The 2473-nt window shown below is 34.9% G+C and overlaps 1 protein-coding gene across 1 annotated transcript in view; it reads right to left on the bottom strand.

Moving 5' to 3' along the window:
* PAPOLG (poly(A) polymerase gamma) overlaps positions 1–2473 on the bottom strand; it is a 35730-nt gene that overhangs the window by 4067 nt on the left and 29190 nt on the right. The window contains exons 15-18 of the mRNA XM_012639180.1: positions 1193–1314; positions 773–948; positions 278–366; positions 6–202 (exon numbers count right to left, since the gene is read on the bottom strand). Of these exons, the coding sequence (XP_012494634.1) occupies positions 6–202; positions 278–366; positions 773–948; positions 1193–1314 (584 nt within the window). The remainder of the gene's footprint in view (positions 1–5; positions 203–277; positions 367–772; positions 949–1192; positions 1315–2473) is intronic.

The raw sequence follows: 2473 nt of genomic DNA, 5'->3' as shown, positions 1-2473 counted from the left end.
CTCTTAGAAGACCCATCTATGGATGGGGAATGGGATCTCTTGGGCGTAACATTCTTAGTTATGTTTGACATTCCATTCAGATGTGGTTGTCCCTGGGCAGGGTTGTGGGGTGTTGCAATTCTAGGAATGACATTTCGTCCTACTACAGTAGGAATGGTGCACACTGCTGGGGGTGATACAGCTTTTACTGTAGAGTCAACTTCTGAAAAGGAAGAAAAAGATTTTAATAACTAAATATTTATGTAGTAGAATAATTAATAAAAGTTTAGATACCTACTTGCACCAATGACTGGAATGGACAGCCCTTGTGCTGGTGGGACACTCTGTGGCTTCTCCACAATTATAGCAGTAGGTTCAGCACTACTCCTAATAAAAGGGAATAAATTATCATCATTAAATGATTTAAATATTACTTATTTAAAACATTTTTATTATACCATTTAGGAATACCTTGTTTCAAGTACTCCTACTTTAACATTGCACTGAAGGAAAAGGGGGAAAAAAGGCAAAGGATCCAGTGAGAATTAAGAGAAAAATTTAAGCAGAAAATTTGTACATTTCTGTGTACTTATCTAATCCCATATGCTCATAACCCTATACCATCTCCGATGGGATGTCCACAAATTGTTAGGCATTTCTAAACAGAAACTGACTAGCAGCTTGTAAAATAAAATCTTTTAACAATTAAAAAAGGCATTTAGCAAAGGTATAGAAAACTTTACATTATCCTCAAATAAACAGAAGACTGAAAGGACAAATTTGAAATACAAACCTTTCCACTTCTCCGGCAGGAGGGTTATCAGGCTTGGAAGATTTGTTTGTAGACACTGGGGAATTAAAAGGTGTTCCATTATCAGTGTCTCTGGAGCTATCCAGACAATTGCTATCCAGAGATGATCTTTTGGATGGAAGTCCGCCTGAACTTCGATTGACATCAGAGAGACTTTGCTGAAAGAGGAAAAAGCTTTTAGGATTTCAAAAAGCAAATGAGAATATAAAGACTAGTTTCAATTCTGAAATACATATAAGCAAATTATCTCATGTGATTAATGAAGATGAGATTTTAGTCCTAGATTGGACTGTATCCCATCCTTATTTCCTTAATAGGTTTGGGAGCTGTAAGAATGCAAATTTAGTCCCAGATCATTTGTCTGAGTGGAACCACATCAGTGAGTTAAGATTACAAACTCACCTTTTTCTTCTTTTGAAGAATCTCTGCGGGAAGGTAGTGATGAAGTTGTTTTTTCTTTACATGAGTTGCTTCAATTTTCATTCCCTCCTTTAGCATGTTTATATTGTTTGCTTGTCTGTACACTGTAACAATGTTAATATGTTAAATGGGAAAATTCTTTCTGAACCAAGGGCTGTCTGATTTTTCTGAAATACATTTATCTTCAACATCTCCCCATACTGCCACCACCACCACCTACCCACCCACCCACACAAGCATGCATACATGCCTCTTAGAAAACAAATATTCCTAAAACATTTCTATCATGTTGCAATCCTATTCAAGAATCAACTAGTTTTTCCATGTCCATATTCTAATACTTTCTCATAGTCAAACCTCATTAACAAAATAAATGTATGGAAAAAAAGGTTTTTTCATTGTTTCTGCTATTTTCCCAAAAGGCAATCTCTCCTCATAATTACTTGCCCAAGTCTAAGCTAATTCTTATACCAAATATCCAAGATGCAATTCAAGCTGTCCTCCATGAGGCTTTACTATTTTTAGCCCACACCAGTCATACAATGTCAGACATCAGATTACCTACGAGTTTTTACCTACGAATAAGATTATCTGTTACCTTTTTGCGTGACGTATCAATAGTTGGAATAGGCATAGATTCTCCTCCAATGGCATCCTAAAAACAGAAGATTATATATAAGTGAAAACTTTCTTTCCTATATGCAAATGCTTATTCCTACTTGAAATGAAACACAGCCAAAACCCGACAGTAGATCTAATCTGACCCACTTTCTAATATAGTACTTTTCCTGATACATGCCTCTTTAAAGTAAATATTCTGAAGCACACTATTAATATATTTACCACTGATTTTCTTTTTCTCTCTTCAGCAGCACGGGAGTCCTTAAATGTTGATTCAAGTCGAATAAACTAAAATTAAAACATTAAAATGAGTTGCTATTACATACCTGCAAAAAATCTGTATGAACTGAGAGACTAACTAGTGATTAGGCTGTACTCAAAAACTACTACACACGTGGATTGGGAGAGAAGAGAATTTAAATTAGATTGAATTCAACTGTTACCCTTAATTTCTACAGTTTGAATGAGTGATCTTTTCAGTTAAATCAATTCAAATTCTAACAAATAAAATATAGTTTTACCACCACCTACTGGAAGCAGAGGGAATCAACATTATAACACACAAGAAATAAGATAATTTAGTTACCAATAATGACTTCTGTGTAAATCATGGAGAAACTTAGACTAATCATTCAAATGTTC

The sequence above is a fragment of the Propithecus coquereli genome, unplaced genomic scaffold (assembly GCF_000956105.1).
Source record: "Propithecus coquereli isolate 6110/MARCELLA unplaced genomic scaffold, Pcoq_1.0 Scaffold138, whole genome shotgun sequence".
Taxonomy (NCBI): Eukaryota; Metazoa; Chordata; class Mammalia; order Primates; family Indriidae; genus Propithecus; species Propithecus coquereli.
Note: the sequence above shows the minus strand (reverse complement) of the source record. Positions and strands in the feature narration are given on the sequence as shown.